The 15,079-nt window shown below is 39.2% G+C and overlaps 1 protein-coding gene across 5 annotated transcripts in view; it reads left to right on the forward strand.

The window, feature by feature from the left end:
* PRKAR1B (protein kinase cAMP-dependent type I regulatory subunit beta) overlaps window positions 1-15,079 on the forward strand; it is a 101,568-nt gene that overhangs the window by 54,711 nt on the left and 31,778 nt on the right. For all 5 annotated transcript variants that reach the window (XM_083799483.1, XM_083799484.1, XM_083799481.1 and 2 more), the window contains exons 5-7: window positions 3,651-3,712; window positions 4,509-4,555; window positions 13,666-13,824. In XM_083799483.1, coding sequence (XP_083655609.1) covers window positions 3,651-3,712; window positions 4,509-4,555; window positions 13,666-13,824 — 268 coding nt within the window. The remainder of the gene's footprint in view (window positions 1-3,650; window positions 3,713-4,508; window positions 4,556-13,665; window positions 13,825-15,079) is intronic.

Raw genomic sequence — 15,079 nt, forward strand, 5'->3', positions numbered from 1 at the left:
AGCTCAGACAGGGAAGATGAAATCATGGTAGTTCAACATTGGGCAAAGACTTAACTAGTGATTTTCTGGCTTTCTGTTTACGCTGTAATTTAGGAACATGCATGCGTCTGTCTCTAATTATTTAACAGTATTTAACAATACTTTCAAAACAAAGAAATGCAACATGCATGTTTTTGCAGAGCTGTAGGAGAACATGGCTACAATCTTTGCTTGATAGTGAGATGGTTGCAGCACTGTATTTGTAAGGGCTTCTTTTTTAGCTATAATAGTCAGCAAATGGTTTTGAATGGCTTAAAAACACAAACAGGTGCATGAGGCAAGAAGAAAACAACATGCCATATTTTGACCTTGCTATATTATTTATGCCTTCTATGAGTGCCACTTCTTAACTCGTTCGGTATTTGAAGCTTGATTTGTTTTCTCTACATAGTACAGGTCCAGGACAATTTTGAAACTGAATATGGAGCATAGGACATTTACTGGAGAGGTGGAAAATATGTCTGCTTATTGTAGTTTCATATTTTGGCTTGGGTCAGGAATAAATTTTTCAAATTTTCGAAGTATTTTGGCACGTTGATCCTTGTGACATTTTTGTGTTTATTTCAGCAACTGTGAATAAAGGCAATAAGAAAGTTCTCAAAACAGATTTTACACGTAGTCTGAATTAAATGAAAAGCCAGATTTCATACAGGGACCTGAAGCATTCGGTACATTAGATGATGATAATTTCCAGAAGGGTGGTTTTCTTTGGTGGTATTCTAAGTGTCCCAGCTTTTGGCTGCCAGACTTGTAGGTTGAGAAACTTTGAGGCTGCCTCTTGATCCGTATCATCTGAGATCTGAGTCTGTTTAATGAATCTCAAACTGAGCATCCAAAAGCAGAAACACTCCAGCTCATTAATCACCGTGAGGGATCTTGGCCTATCCATATAAATTAAGAACAATAGTTCCCAAGTAGAAAGAAACATGACTTTGTGTTTCCAGTGACAGTCATGATATTACTGGTCACTTACATTTGTTTATCAAAGATATGTCCTTGTTTCACTTTGGAGGTATAAATCAACACCGCCACGATTACGGGTAACTTGTGTGTCTGTGTGTTTATATGTGGTTATATGTATTTTAGGCTAATGTTTGATGACGTATCCTTCAAAGGTCTCTTCAAAAATCCAAGCCATTATCTAATAAAATTAAGACCTTGCTGAAAATCATTGTATTTGTGATGCAAGAAGGCAGCAGAATATTTGTGTAAAACTGCTGGTGCTGTCAACAGACTTTGGGTTCATTACACCTTCAACTGAAAGTTTCAGTCCATGAGTTTTTTGATAAAACTATAAAGTGTTTTAGAAATGAAATGTGGAACATTTAGGAGAAGGACATAGTGCTATACATAATTTATTGGGCACTGTTTGTACAGTCAATTGTTAAGTTATAAATAAAATACAGCTTTAAAACAAAGATGAAAGGCTGAAATTGTGGGTGGTTATTTACTCTGCATTTCTATTCCAGAAAAAAAAGTTTCCAAGTTTGTTCAGTCACATTTTGTTTTGGTTATTGATATTCACAGTGTCATGTCTATTTTTGGATGTTTCACATTGAAAACCTTATTCTCTGCCATGTGGAGTGCATTCTCCTCCAGAAAATGTTGCAGAACTCTTCGTACAGCTCAGTGAGGTGACCAGGCATGGTGGAAGGGAGGTCATGGCGAGGCAGATGAGGCTCTGTGATACCAAATATCTAGGTCCTGGAGCTGCTGAAGAAGAGGTTGACTTATCTCGTTGGCACAAGGTCGCTCAGTGTCTGTTCCAGTTCAGCACCTAACATCATGGTACTTTCCCCCAGCACATCTGAACCTCTGCTCCCATTTCTTTTAGGCTGAGTGTGGGCAGAGGAACCAGCTCCACAGCCTACACCAGACTGATGCTTGTTTTCTGCCAACAGAGAAGTCCCTGAACTGGAGAAATCCCTGAACTGAAGAAATGCCGAACCCATTTAAACTCATTAAAAATGAGTTTAGTGGATTTAAGAATACAGTACATATACTTTTCAGAATAATTTATTATAGGTCTTTGCATCGGTGCTCAGAATTGGGTGCGAACGTGGTCTCTGCAGCACCTCTGAGCAGGCTTTTTACCAGTGATGGAAGCGTTTCCTGAATGTGAGTAGAAATAGCACAGGGTGGGCCTGATGAAACAACAGGGGCAAAAAGTATCATCTTAGTATAGGTCTAAGCATCCCTTGCAGGTACTCTGGAGCAGTGGGAGGTACTTGGATCAGGTCTCCCACTTCTCCTGCGAGTGGTACTGACCCAGAGCCCTGATACTCCATCTCAGCCATGGGAGCAAAAACGTTCTGGCTGCTTAAGAGGAAAGACATGACCAATTTGAACTTAGGAGTGAAACATTTCCTAGAACTGAGCCTGAATAAATTCTGGAACAGTTGAACAGGAAATAAGCTAATAATGGGATTTTACAATATGCATTTCCCATATAAGGCATTGAAATGCAACACGGGTTTGTTGCTGATCTTCTGGCTATTTTGATGAAAATGTTACGTTTCTCCACTGTTTGCACTCCTTTACGTTTCTGAGGAATTTGCTCCATTCCATTCCAAGGGTTTCATCTTGCCTCCCTCATCGGTGGTGCACGAACAGACCATTCCCACTCCGGACCAGCGAAGAGCCTAGTTAACAACTCCGCCTGGCTGCCTTTTGTTTGTATCGGGGAGCTATTTCCTTTAGCCCTTGCTACTGATGCATAGGAAGGGGAAGAGAGGTGGGGAGCACCCGTCTCAGTGCTGTTCGTGCGTCTGAAAATAAGTTCCCCAAAACCCCGGTGTGGAGAGAGGAAGCCCTGGCTCCAGGGAGCCTGCTGTCTCCCTCAATAAACAAAGGACTGGGTTTGGGCAAGTTGCCCAAAGTGTTGGTGCAGGGTGCATTCTCGCCCTTACTGCTCTGCCTGGCCTTTTAAGGATATGTGACAGTATGCTTAAGAACACAGTAAGGTGTGTAATTCAGCAGTGATTAATGAGCGAAAGGCTCTTCTGTAGCTTCAGCGTTTCTATAGCATTGGTCAGATTCCCTTCTCACTAGTAACTCGCTGAAGTGCAACTAAGTTTTTCAGTTTGGCCTCCTGTCTGCTGCACTGTAAGTGTAATCTCTTGCCAGCTCTTATGCTATGTTAATTCAGAGCCATCTACCTTTCCAAACATACTGTGCATTGTGGAACAGGTTTTGCTTGTGAATGTGAGGCCAGATGTTCGGAAGAGCAGAGCTCCCGTTTAGGCATCTAGCAATTACTGCTGTGACACATACTGATTGCAGCTGAAAATCTGAAATCTGTCTGCTTAGACAGTAAAATATTCAAGCTGGCTAGTTTGTGTAATGCTGTAAGAAGTGGCCTATGTGCATATAATTCAGGAGTTCTTTCAAAATAGCATGCACTGAATCATGGCCTTAGTTTTAAACCACAGCTTGTGCCAAACTAGTTATTTTGGTTTCTTGCCAAGCAGGGGTTCACTTACAACTAACATTTTCCTTTTCTTTTTCTGCCATATCTCTTAATGAAGGCTTAATGCAACAATGACTGTAGGTCTACTGGCTAGATAAGAAATAAGTCTGATTCATTAACAATTTTTTCTTTCCTTTTCCAGTGACATATTTGATGCCATGTTTCCCGTTACCCACATCGCAGGAGAAACGGTCATACAACAGGGTAATCCTTCCCCTCTTCTTTACCCTTGCATGTTTGCTTAGGCTGTATGATTCACATCTCTTCGTCTGAGAGCTCACCCTCTTTGCTTAGTGGGAAGAATGACCATATTCCAAAAGCTTATAAGTGCTGGGCTATATCATAAGTTCACTGATGTAGGCACAATCTTTTGTTCACAGTCTTCTCTAATACATGTTCACAATCTTCTAGAATATATGTAGAGCTCTCCAGCAAAACCACACTGATAGGTCTATAGGGTTTCAAACTGCTATGGTTAAATGTAGATAAGCAGTATTTCAAATTAAAATGTTCATTCCTTAACTTAAAATATTCATGAAGTAAAGCGCAGCTCAGAATGCATAAGGGTGGCACAGACTAGCTGAGAGTAATTAGAGATGGAAAATATTTTTGCAGTTGTTGGGAATATTCAACACCTCATTGTGCTGTATCGTAGTTATCACACTTGGCAACTTACCTGCATGCCTGCAGCGTGTTGTGGAGGACTTCAGTACCCTCAGGATATACTAAAGCCTGTTGCTTGTTTACATTGAATGAAGTGTTGAATCAATCAAAACAGATAAACTAATGCAATTGAAAAATACTAATAGGAAGAAATCATAATGATACTTTGATTTATGAAGGAAAGTAGGCAAGGATGTTTCAGAAAATGAATCTCCCTGTAAGTAATCTGGTGTACAAACCTGTGCAAATATGTACAGAATTAAATATGGAGACAGGAAATAAATGACTAGTTTAGCAGACCTTCAGGAAACATTCACCGTTTATATTTTGCTTCCAGGTGACGAAGGAGACAACTTCTACGTGATTGACCAAGGCGAGGTGGATGTAAGTACACAGTTACGGTCTGATGCTTATTTTGATTTTGCGTAATAAACTTTTATGCACTGGCACACAACTTTATCCAGCTATGTTCTGTGGTTCTGTCTCCTTTGTTCTTGAAATAGATTTCACAGGATTGGTCTCATTACTTCGCTTTTGTTGTGTTAAGTCATTTGTGCATAATTTTATAATTGGCATGTTTTACATCCTAGCTTATTTGTCCATTCCAGGCAGGAAAATATGGTATCAAAAACAAGCAAATGACATTATCTTCAGAACCCTAACCACACCTGGAGGTGTGCAGTCTTTGGCAGAACAGGCCACCATGCTGGAATGCACCCGAGGGTTCAGATCAACCATAAGGAAAATATTTTCTTTAATCAGTTAGCTTAGCTCATGTGTTTTTTTTTTCTTCCAAATTGAGATACAGCCTTAGGCAGCTAGTTTCATCTCAGAAACCTTAATTTGCTTTTAAAATTAGATCCAAATATACGAACAATGCAGCATATTAATAAAGCAAGGATTATTATAAGTGTAAAGTGATCTGTTAGACCACAAAGTGTTTAAGGGAGTATGTGGTGGTTTAATCAGCAAGTCTTTGAAATGCAGCTTTCTTCTGAAACTGCCTTCCAAATTGTAATCTATTCACCTCTTATCATATTTATACTGTATGAAACTGACCCTTTTGCAGTTTTGCTGCAAGTTTCTCATTTGACAGAATTCTCTACACACATCTTTCCTACCAAGAGTTGTTGGGTAGGATGGGTTTGCTCATTAGCAACATTGCTCTTCAAATGCCCAGATGAGTTTTGTCTGGAATACTTAAAGGAGAAAGTGATTTATTTTAAATCCAGGCAGGAGGCTTACAGTTATTTTAGTAAAAGTAATTTTTTTTAGAAGTCTCTGTGTCAGGAGACCATCTAATTGGTATTGTTGGGAATTGAGAAACCTCACATGCTGCCTCTGCCTCTGGAAGCTGCTTCTCAGGAAATCCGCCTGACTCACTGTTCCTATCAGGCATACGTCTCAATAGCAAACATTGCCACATCCACAGTGCCATAAAATAAAAGAACAATATTTATAGAACAGTGCTAAAATTTAGTTTTAAAATAATTGATTCAGGTACTGAGATCCCGATACTGAGATTAATGACTTCACTGGCTTTGAATCAGACCCACAAACATATGCAAATGCACTATTGAAGCTATAGATTAATCTTCTTTAAAAACAATTTGCCTTCACTGAAAACCTTTAGGAAAGTATTCTTCAATGTTTGGCTCAGGAACAGAGGGGGTCCGAATGACCTAAGAAAACAATCTCAAAACGCTTGCAGTTAATTGCAGCAAAAGATATCTTCCACATGCACACATCACTTTTACACACAAAGCGCTGACAAAGTGGGGAAAATAAATGTCCAGGGCTTAGTTTTGTATCTGCTTGTAAAACCATCGCACAAGGTGCTTTGAAGATTTTCTGTAACTGGTGGTTGCCTCTAGTGGCCAAAGTGGCCTTATCTCTGCAAATGTTGAGAAGCACTTGCTTAGAGCATCAGTGGCTCTATTCTCTGTCAGGTAAGATAGCACCTTAGTTTCCTTCCCTGGTAAATCCTGACATCTACTCAAAAGCACCGTTACTACAGCATGCTAGCTGTATATCAGAGGTTCTGCTTGTTTTTTATGAATAAAGTTGAAATTCTTTCTGGACATGTGTCCAGATCATTTTTAATTGATGATTTCTTGAGTTCATTAAAGTCTTATGCAGAATAATATTACATTTCCCAGAACTTTTCAAGGGCCTTTGAGGTTTCTAAGGTAGGACTTGGGGTAAACTCTACAGAGGTTTTTGAAAATTTTATCCTAGACCCCTGATTTGACAGGCTGGTGAGCAAGCAGGTGAGCAATCCTGTTGACTTCTGTGAGACTCATGTTTAGGATTAACTGATCTTAGTAGTGCTTTCCTGAACAAAGGAAGTACCACTCATTGTTTGCTAAATAAAGAGTGTAGCGCACAGCTTTTTTTTATGTTGTTAGAGTTGAAGGCAGAAGCTCTGTTTGTATTCTAATTAGTTTGCAGTTCTCCAGTCAGTTAAATAAGATACGGGATATTCAGTTTTCCTGCCTTGTCTGAGAGATTTCCGAAGATTTCTAAGAAAAAAAGAAATTGCTGGATTTCTTTGAGTAGATTACACCTTCATGTTCCCAAGCATTCTCAACCCCTACTACCCTCATTGCTGAAAGTAGCCTGTAACTGCTAGCAGAATGATCAAAGTGGAAAGATCCACAACAATGTCATCCTGACACGTCCCAGATCTGTGGATGGGCAGTTTTCTGACGTGAGCAGTGGGACAAACACATCCTAACAAGACTTAGGAGATGTCATTTTGACTGTGCTTATTCCAGGAACAGCCAAAGCTCCTGACTCTTTATGTCTTGACAAACTCTTCTGTGACCAACTATCATGATGTCCTCCTTCAGCATCCTGCTTCCTTCATCCTGGTGGACCTAACTGCTGCAGTCCCATCTCCTCAGCTGGGTGCTCTCTCTTTCCTAAGCCTTGCTTACATCTTCAGCCAAAAAACCCTGAATTCCTTTGCAAGTTATTTTGGAAGTCACAAGAAATATTCAGTCATCCAGGAGCAAGTTGCAGCTATACCATGGGACCTACAGAAGTTACTTATGGAAATTGCCTGTGCTGTGAAGCATGCAGGGAAACAAGCCCTTTCCCCCCAGAGATTAAAACTTGTAGCAGGGCAGTTGGTGCAGAGCAGCTTATGCCCAGTAACTTGCTCGTGTATAAGGCGGCAGCTCCCAGCCCCCATGGGTGTGCACTGTCAACTCTGTAAATATAGTGCTCCCCAGAAAAATAGTTCTTCCACTTTCTGGGCAGCAGTGCTAAAATCCTTGTTGTCTGAAGAAAATCCAGACCGCTAGTAACTGAGCTGCAGTTCATTTAAGCCTTGCCAGATACTTTTTTGGCATGCTTCCACCCTTCTCCACGAAAAAAAAGCTACTTGGAGAGTAGACAATTGACCCCGAGACTTAAAGCCTCAAGCCATTTTCTGCCTAGTTCAGCTAGGGTTGGCATATGCATTGAGGCTTTTAACCCCTGGCCAGGCTGTGCTTTCATCATTTCCTTGATCTGCACAGAAGTGGCAGGTATGCCCGGACTGTGGATTCAAGGAGCAATTTACTCTGAGCAACCAGGTTTTCAGTGCACATGCAAAGATATATGTAAAGGAAATCGCAGTTGCCATCATAAAATTTCCATCCCCTGGAAGAAAGTCAGGGCAAAACTAAAATAAAATCTATCAACCAAGCAAAAAACAAACAAACAAACAGAAACTACCAATAAAATGGGAATAACAAAAGCAGCCAGTAGCGTTTTGAGTTAGGAAAAAACATTCTAAAGTAATTTACTGTTAGTCTTGGGATAGGCTCCCAAAAGAGTAAGTAAGAAATTCTCCAATTTTTTTAGAAATAATTGGAGTCAAATTATAAATATGATTCAATAATATATTTTAAAATATAATAACACATTATCCTCAACTCTTTTCCTTTCTTAGAGTATTAGCACCCCGTTACATATCCACAGATTAAAGTATCTGTATATTTCCTTCCTGTTATTACTGTGGCCAACCCAGTAAGACAGAATACTCCTCAGTTCGCAAGCACGCTGCCCCATGTGACAAGAACTGTGCACCAAGGGAGAAGAGCACTTTTTTTTTATGTAAAAAGGTTTTTTAATCTCACTTCCTTATGGCAGTGAAGAAGATTTGCAATTACGTGGCAACTGTTGTGAAGTTAATATAAGCAGACATCCACAGAGATGCTGGTATCTCTTTTACCTGTCTTTAAAGAAATCAAAGTGTTCTTCAAAGAATGCAAAAGCCATAGGAGCTGAACATGAAAGGTTCTTGGTTGCTGGCTGTTATTTTCAGGTCATTTCTTTTCAGCAGCTTGCCATCTGCCTTGTATACTTACTCAGCTAAAAAGTGTGTAAGCCATCACCTTACTGCTTTGCAGTACTTCCCAGAATATGGTTGCAATGAAGAAATCAGGAAGAGGTGGGTCTGGGAGAAGCTGGATTTTTTGTGTCATGCAGCAGGTACTAGAAACTAGGATGGGAAAGGTATTGGACCAAAGCAGGCGCTGGGTGGGAAGGGACATGATAAAGTTACCGGTCACAGTCTTCCTTAGCTGTTCAGGGTTGAGGAGAATTGTTAACTCATGACCTGGCCCCGCTTATGGATAAAGTTTATACTAGGTAGATAATGGCATGAGGTTTGAAGTTTCAGAGGTCAATTGTCTACCGGAAGCTTTTCTGCTTCGAGACATGTGAACGTATACCAAAATGTATCTGGCAGAGCTTAAATTACAGCTTCCAGTAAAGATGTTGAAAGCACCTGCTAAAGTATGTGTCTTGCAAAAATCTCTAATCCATACTTCTAAATATAAGAGTGACTTCCTGTTTATTATTTTAATCTTACAACCTCACATTTTTTACTTTAAAAAGCACCATCAACTACCATTTTAGAACAGCTATATTTTTTAGACCCGACAACTTCCCATTCTATTTAATGTCATGGCAACTTTCTACAGTCATTCTCAGGTTTTCTTCTTGTAAAACAACAGCAGTCAAAATACAGTATAGTGAAAATCAAAGGGAAAATTTTTCAGCATTTTTCTTAAATAGCTTCTTTGTTTACTGTATTAAGTTATATTTGGAGCTATAAAATAATATTGTGGACAATAGATAAGATTATCTTTTTACTGTAGGTCAAATCTTCTTGAGGCCCTTATTTGTATATACAAATTGTCTAGTTTGTATATACAAAGATGAAAATTGCATAGTGGTTTATGTGAGAATAGTGCTGTTTTTTAAAACTAGTTATGTTTTATAATCCATAGTTCGCTTTTTGTTTGAATTCTTCCATCTTTAAGGTTTTTCCTGCTTGACACCTTTCTAATTTTGGAAGGATACTTTCTGAAATTTTAAACATAACTTCTTAAAGCTTGGAGTTTTCAGCTTGAATTTTTAGGATACTGAAAGCAGTCTCCAAGTTAGTATATTTATATTTAAGAAAAACACATTCGTACTACAAATAAACCACTGGCTTTATTTGGGAAAACTACCCACATATAAATATCCTTCATGTCTAAGACATGCTTATTTTTCCAAGAGGAACTAAACTTCATCTTCATTTTTGGATAACAAATATTAAGGCTTGACAAGACACAAAGCACAAATTATTACAAACAGATTTGAGGGAGGGAATTTAAGATCTGAAAGTTGCAATGCCTGGAACAAATTAGATTGTCCACATAGATCACAAAGTGGCAACAAAAAAAATGCTAAAAGTCTACTTGAAATCAGTGATACAAAATTACAGACTTAGTAGTAAAGGTAAGCTCACTCTTATACAGCTCAGAGATACACGTTATAACGTGCTTTCAAAGTAACATGGTTATATTACTGTGGTAAGGTCACATTCTGCTTCTCTAGACAACAGGAGGATGGATGAGGCCAAGATGCATTCCTATTACATTGAGCATTGTGTGACTCATTGCATATTCTCTCGCAGTTAGCACATATGTATATCATGGCCTATGAAGAACGGAACCGCTGATGCTCGCAGACAATTTTTCCCACTTGTCTCCTAAAAAAAACCTGAAGTGAACCAAGTTGCGTGATTTTCAAGCCCACAAGAATTGCACTGCTCATACTACGTGGTGGAAAACAATAGAAATCTTAAATACTCTTGATCTGCGGAAAGTAGGTGGTCCTGATGGCTTTATTCCGCCTCATATTTGGGCATTTGCAGTTACACATTTCTGTCCAGCTGCATGAAAAAAAGAAGGTTCCAGCTATTACAGAGCTGTGATCAACAGGTCAAGTAACAAGTAGAAATAATTCACTTGTGTACTTGCTTTTTTGGTTAGAGTTCCCAATTGCCTAAAACGGTCTGAGCCAAAACCTCAGCCCAGTATTTTTTTAGGGTAAAGAAAGAGATCATCTGAGCTGCTGCCATATAACATTGGCTTTCATTAGCTGTTCTGAGCCTAAAATAGCTTTACTTCCTACACCTTACAAGCAGAGCCACTTTCCTTTCTACTACTTGTCTTTTTTTAAAAACCAATTTGAAAGGGAATTGTGGAGTTGAACTCTGTAAAAGGGCAGAATGGCATTGTGATGTATCATCAATGCACTTTAACATCATCATGAAGACAAAAGTTGATTGTTGACTTAGGCCTTTTCAGGGAATGAAGTGCAATGGTTTTCCTCTTAGAAAACAATAGTTATTCTCAATCTGTTTCGTCTTTTGAAGACTGATATTGGAAATGGCATTTTTATTGGGGGAGTGAATGCTGAGCCCAAAGACTGTCAGATCAATGATTTGGTTTCACTTCAGAGTACTTTAAACCTGACACCCTTGGGGTGGGGGAATGACTATTTGCATAAACTGTGTATAGGCTAGATGTCAAACATCTTTCGGGGAGTCTTGTCAAGTAAGACAGTAAAATTAGTCTTAGAGCAGATTTGTAGTAGCCTCTGTTTACAACAACTGTGTAACAGCAAATAACTATACTTCACTTGCTCTCTCTTGAGTTTTACCAGCTTAATTCCCTTCTGGGCCACAGACATAATGCATAATGCTTTAAAAAGAAACGTCAACCATACTGCTTAAAAATAGGTGTTGGAATGAGTTTATTTTCTGCTTTTAACTCAAACCCTGGTTTGTATTCCTCAATGAAATTGTTACTGCATTTAACAAATCATTTTACCAAACTGCTTCTTGGGCAAGAACAAAAACTGTTCTTCACAAAAGCGCACTGAAACACATGTATTTTTGTGCGCTAAAATGAATCAAGGATACTGACATTCACAATGTAGTCCAAAATGTGTTAAAATCTATTACACTTTCCCTATCGACCCTAGGAATTTTTTTGACAACCTTAGAGATTGGGCTAGATGATCTTAGAGGTCTTTTCCAACCTAAATGATTCTATGATTCTGTGACTTTGGTTGAGATTTGTACTGAGGACATGAATTAGCTGTAGTAAACCCAGGGTCCATCTGGTGAAGTACCCCACAGTAAGAGTGTATCCCTACATTCAAATATGCATGTGGTCAAGTTTGCAACGGATTAACTGAGTTTAAAATTTTTCATACATTATGTTACCATCCTTTAAGAATCCTAAATCTATTCATCCATTTCTCCATTTTTTACCAAAAAAAAAAAAAAAAAAGAAAAAGATCCAGGACCCACAGTATTACCTGCTTGTTTCACCTACCAGGAAAATGCTTGGGTTTGTCAGGGTTTTTAAAACTTCTTTTTCTAGTTTCATCTTTGAGGAGAATCAGAAGTATATTCAATGTTCTGTGCGAATTTCTTTCTGCAGGGAGTGTAAAAGTTTGAAAGGAAACGCTGTTGTTATTCTCTTGTGTGATATTCTCCTACGTGTCATTCCTTCTGTAGTGGCAAAGAAAAGAAGCTGCAAACACCTTTTGTGGCTTGAGCTCTTTCTTGGCAATCTGCTACCACCTGCCTATTTTGGATTCTTTTCCCCCTTTATTTCGACCCCTTGATCTTTGATGCTCCAGGAACATAAAGAACCACAACATTGTCTGGAGTCCAGCAGCGATGCTAATACTGCTCCTTTTCAGCTCTTTCCCAAGAGGTCCCTTGATCAGCTGAACTGCTCCATGGCCTCATCTAGCTCCTACCGAAACAGCTTTTCACTCACCTCAGTAGGAGCCAGATGAGATCTTAATTGAATATTGGGAAGATAAATTGGGATTGATTCCAGCTGTAGTTCGTAATATGCCTTTTCATCATAAAATGAAGTTAGAAGTAAAGTTAATACCGACAGTTCGTTGAATTTTGACCCTAGTTCATTTATTTTGGTCACCGTCTTTTCTCATGCCTAGCTTGAATACAGCTCTAATTCATATATTTTTAAAACCTGTTCATCTGCTACTCTGTAGCTGGTAATAGGCTATGGTCCTGTCCTTTCCCATCATTTTCTGCTGAAGACAAAGATACCTGCATATTTTCTTCATAATATTTTTCTTCACAAAGCTTCCACAGAAGTAAAATTAATTCTTGTTGATTTCTCTTGTTGGCCTGTAACAGACTGGGACATATTCTGCACCAGATAAATGCACACAGCCTTTCCTACCCTCTAAACTCACTGACACATTAACAGAATGAAAAGGGTTTATTGTGTAGGTTTATAGCAGCAAGCTGCAGAATACACAATCCATACTCGTTTTAGAATACATTATTATCTCTCAGGAGCTGTATCATCAATGAGAAATTCAGCCCAGTGTAAAGCACCTGCCTAAGTCCCCCTTTCTCTAGCGAAGGTTTTACATAGGACTCAAGTGTAGGACTTCTCAAATTCTGTGTCATCCAGGAGTGATGCTGTGCATAGTGGTATCAATCCATGCCGTGTTTCGACAGGATGTTATCTAACAGCCTTTGGGCCAGACATTGCTTCACAAGTTCGGATGCATGAGTTACAGAGAAAGAATTATTTGTGTAGCTTCCCAAATCCAAAGCACTTAGTACTCTTCACTAAGGGAGAAAGAGATTTCAATAGTTACGTTTAAATGTGGGAGGCACTAAGCTTAGGGAGGGAAAAAAAAACATTCCTTTTCAGAAGATGTTTCGCTGTCTTGAATGTTTTTAATTTCATGGCCATGGTGCTTTTCAGCAAACCTCATTATACGTATCAACAAATCTCCTTCCTTTCAAGTTTGACAGTGTTAATAAAAAGCCAAAGTTGTGACAGTTCTGCTTGTTGACTGTCTGAGCCTCAAACACAAGAGGGAAAAGCCGATGCCAGTTAACCACAGGAGCTGAAAATGCAGAGAGTAAATACCGGCATTGTACTGAAGCAAGACAACTTGAAATTCTGTCCACAAAGCAGGTTGTTGCCCTCTTTGTGACTCACTGAGGAAACTGTTACGCTCTTGTTTTCTTTCTGTGTCCCCAGCATTGACTATTAGAAAGGAAACTGCTAATAGCTTTTTAGGTAACTGGCAGGAGGAGGAAAGCTGCAGCTAAAACCCCAAACTGGTTTTGCTTCTCTTTTTGCGTTGTGCCATGGTAGGTTTATGTCAACGGAGAGTGGGTCACCAGCATTGGAGAAGGAGGTAGCTTCGGGGAGCTGGCACTGATCTATGGTACACCCAGGGCTGCCACGGTCAAGGCCAAGACAGATCTCAAGCTCTGGGGCATCGACAGAGACAGCTACAGACGCATTTTAATGGTAAGTTCATGGAGAATGACTTGTTTATGGAGCTAGTATTTTTTACTTTCTTTTGTAGTGCCAGTGCTTCTATTCTGTGATCAGATTTCCCTGATGGTAGAAAGCTCTGCAGCCTCTGTTTCTAAATAAAAGAGAGAGGACATGACAATAATATTAAGTAACAAAATCAAGTGAAGTAAGAGGTAACAAGATTCAGTAGGAAGATGCTGATTCAGAAATGCAATTGAATAATGTTATTAATAACTCATACCTGAATAACTGCTGACAACTATGAAAGCTTCAGGCCTCCCTTACCCACCTAAGTTAATGCAAGTCCTCTCCTTCTCGTGCACCTCAAAATGTCATCACTACCCCTTGCCTATGGGGTCTTTGAACTTGTACCATGAACTCTTCAAGGCAGGCAATGCTAGGGAAATCCTAAAAAAAAATGCCTCAGATGGACTCTGCCCTCCATCTTTGTCAGCCAGCACACAGCCACAGATATCACAGGATGTGAAGCTGCAGTCTGTGCTGACAGTTCATGGCCTTGCTCCTTTCAAACTCCCTGATCTCTGCAGCAAAGCTCAGCAGACCTTCTGGGCACCTGGGATGTGTGCTAGGTTATGGGTTTGCTGTCAGCTCTTGAGTTGTGTGTTTATAATGAAAACTTTGACAGATAATTATCTTTAGCAGTGTCATAACTTTTTTGGGGGTGTTTGTTTCTGATCTCAATGTGCCTATCATTTCCTTCTCCAGAAAATATTCCTTCTTTTTTTTTTTTTTTTAGATAATTAACAGCTCTATGTAAAGCTTCTTTCTCAATAGAACTTTCCTATAAAAGCATTATGATCTGAAGAAAATTATACTATGCTCTCAGCATAATAAAGGAATGTGCATTTTGAGATCATATATATTTCCAGCAGATGTCATGGGTAACTGAAAAATTAGCAAAAGGATTGAGTAGATTTTACAGTTAAATGATTAGTTCTTAAGCAACACAGTGTAAGAATGATCTTTATTTATACTTGTGATGACTGCTAAATGTCTGTATGAAACATTACTGTTTTTCAGTCTGTATTTCATGGTCTGGGTTCTGTATCACATAAATGAACACCACGCTGACATCCAGGAGAGTACAGCTGATGGAAATACGCCCTATCCCCAAATGTTCAGTCTGGTAGTTCCAAGACAAGATATACGAATAATGTTGAGAATCATACTGTCTTCTCTCTCTTGTCATTAAGCAGGATGAAATTTTTGAATGCTTCCCAGTGCA

The sequence above is a fragment of the Anser anser genome (genome assembly GCF_964211835.1).
Source record: "Anser anser genome assembly, chromosome: 15".
Classification (NCBI taxonomy): domain Eukaryota; kingdom Metazoa; phylum Chordata; class Aves; order Anseriformes; family Anatidae; genus Anser; species Anser anser.